The sequence below is a fragment of the Pinus tabuliformis genome, chromosome J (assembly GCF_031772625.1).
Source record: "Pinus tabuliformis cultivar Carrire ecotype Pingquan chromosome J, CPIR1, whole genome shotgun sequence".
In the NCBI taxonomy this organism is placed as follows: Eukaryota; Viridiplantae; Streptophyta; class Pinopsida; order Pinales; family Pinaceae; genus Pinus; species Pinus tabuliformis.
The window spans coordinates 136384532-136387014 of NC_142295.1; the positions used below are offsets into that span (position 1 = coordinate 136384532).

Sequence of the window (2483 nt, forward strand, 5' to 3'; positions counted from 1 at the left end):
TTCAGATTTGTAATAAACCCATCTACTATCCTGTAAAAGATACGAACTGAAAAGTACAGAGGTTTTGCAGCCCAGCCATTGGATGTCATTTTCCTATTTTCATTAGCTTAAGCACACCTTTGGAACTCAGGAGTCAGAACCTTTTACCTGTGGATATAGATCCTTGAGCAAAACCCCAAACCAGGGCATTTGGCAAGGTTCTGATGTCATCAGACCCTCATTCCCTTTTCCTGTATATGGAGATGTAATGAAGCAGCAGCACGAGGGAGATATGGATATTTTGCGTGATACAAAACTGAAGGTAACCTTTTGCATGAATTATAGAACCTACTCAAGATGTTTGAGCCTAGATTCTAATGAGTCCCACCAGTGATAATCATTGCATTAGTCATCCTTGGCTGGCAATAATCGTTTGAGATGTTAAATTTAGTTTCTTATGTAGGCAAGAGGACCTGGTGTGACAACTCTGTGTTGCTGGATTTGTTGCTCTTCATTTATATGCAAATTGATTTCGAATATAATAAATGACGCATTTTCAACCAAAACCAAAAGAAAAATTGTCTGATATATTTGAATCTGGGATGACAACAGGGGAGACTCTGAACACATCAGTTATGGAGCAATTTCTCTAAACCAAGAGAAACACTATCCCGTAAGCAGTACAAATGTGAGGTAAAACCAAAGAAACTTGTAACCAACCCCGTGTACATATTGGCTAAGTTGAAATTCATGAATTGTACAGCATTCCAGTTTTCTGTTTGCATCTCCAAAAGTCATGTAGGCCGCCAGCAGCCACCTGGGAGAAGGAAGCTGAAGTTGTCAGAATTCTTGATCAAATAAGGTGGGAGATGCACTGCAGAAAATGAGCGGGGTATAGAACCCATCTTCTTGACTAATTCTTGAAAGGAGTACTCCTCTGGTAACATGTCAAACAGGTTTGCTCCCTGACAAATAATATTCTGAATCCTTGAAGGGTTTAAATAATAAGGGAACTTCACACGATCTACATGACTGTATGCTTTCATTTTGAATATAAATTCACTTATGTGTCGAAAGCAGAAGCTGCAGTGCCAACCTGCATCTGTGAAGAGCTCATCTGTTTGACGAACATGACTATAGCTTGTATGAAGCTTATAAATGTGGACTGATGCACGCCAACTGTTATAGTCAACTGGAAACTCAAAAGAGTACAAATAATTCCTCAGTTGCAGATGCATGACTGATGGTATATTGTTGCACCACCTAAGGAGGTTAATTGTCTGCTGACTGGGAATCTCATCCACATCAGACATGATAAGCAGGTCACCATAAGAGACACCAGCTTCTCTTATTAGACTTTGCATTGCTTCTCTATGTTTTCTTTCTCGATCAAAAGGTTTCTCTTGAGGTAAGAGGTGCTGGCCTGGAAGCATTCGATATACAACCTCGTGTTCGGCAAATTCAAACCTCCTTCTATTGTTAGCAAAATATAATGGCTTTGGCAAACCTGTAAAAGTTGTATTTGATTCCAGAATAATAAACTTTGTTATTGAAGGAAGCAATTCCTGCCATCTGATTTCAAGAATATCCAACTCATTACTAAATATTACAGCATCATAAACTTGCCGAGGAGTCTGCCGAACCTGCCAGCCGTGAAGGTGACAAAGGTGCCCCATGGAGACATTTTCAGCATCATAGTGAGGGATATGATGAAATGGCTTTGGCGGAGTGTCCCAAATGGGGCGTAAAAAGTAAGATATCTTTTGACCCTGCAAATATATGCCTAGGGTGCAAATTGGAATGATAGTAAGAAAGAGGATCCATGTCTTATTGCGTCTTTTCCTTGAAAGACGATGCTGCTTGTTCAACATATTGAAGCTGCCTCCTATCATTAACATCAAGATACAATAAGGCTTACAAATTTGAGATAACTGTTCCCTTCAATGCTTTAAAGAACTTAGAAACATGTCCCTTAAAATCACAAGTTAAAATCAAATTATACATTTCATGCTTTCCATACAACTTTCAAGTAGTTTGCGACGAAGATGCCCATGTTTCTCTATTTTGTGCTTCATTGTGATTTTCACCAATAGCAGTCAAATCATTAATCTAAGGAAGCAAATAATTATGCCAATGGATATTTTTAGAATAAATATTTTTAGTATTCAAGCTATTGAGCATCAGTTAAATCTTCAACTTAAAAAATTGACAAAATGTTCACTGGTTTTATAGAAGGCGACAGGTCTCTCATATCTTTATGAGAATCCCAATTATATTCCTTGTATTTGCATCAAGCACATTGAGAATGATAAAATTTGGAAAACATGAAATTGCTCTTCTATGTTTACTTTGGATTGAAATCTTCTCGCCTGGGACATGGAGACTCCGAAGTCATGCAAAAGAGTTCAGTGACTTCAAAAGTGTTCATAAAACTAGATCGTGTAAATTCAAATTCATCTCATGTAGGGTTCAGGTATCTTACATGAGTTATAATTATTAGGGTT

The 2483-nt window shown here is 37.9% G+C and overlaps 1 protein-coding gene across 1 annotated transcript; it reads right to left on the reverse strand.

Annotated features, from left to right (window-relative positions):
* Positions 1–597: 597 nt before the first annotated feature.
* On the reverse strand, positions 598–1871 carry LOC149225998 (uncharacterized). The gene has a single exon (XM_089380067.1). It carries the CDS (start codon positions 1869–1871, stop codon positions 774–776), a length of 1098 nt encoding a protein of 365 aa, XP_089236193.1. The 3' UTR covers positions 598–773.
* Positions 1872–2483: the final 612 nt, after the last annotated feature.

What these genes read in the sequence shown, in the direction of transcription:
- LOC149225998 (XM_089380067.1), bottom strand. Translation starts at nt 1,871, where the DNA reads ATGATAGGAGGCAGCTTCAATATGTTGAACAAGCAGCATCGTCTTTCA.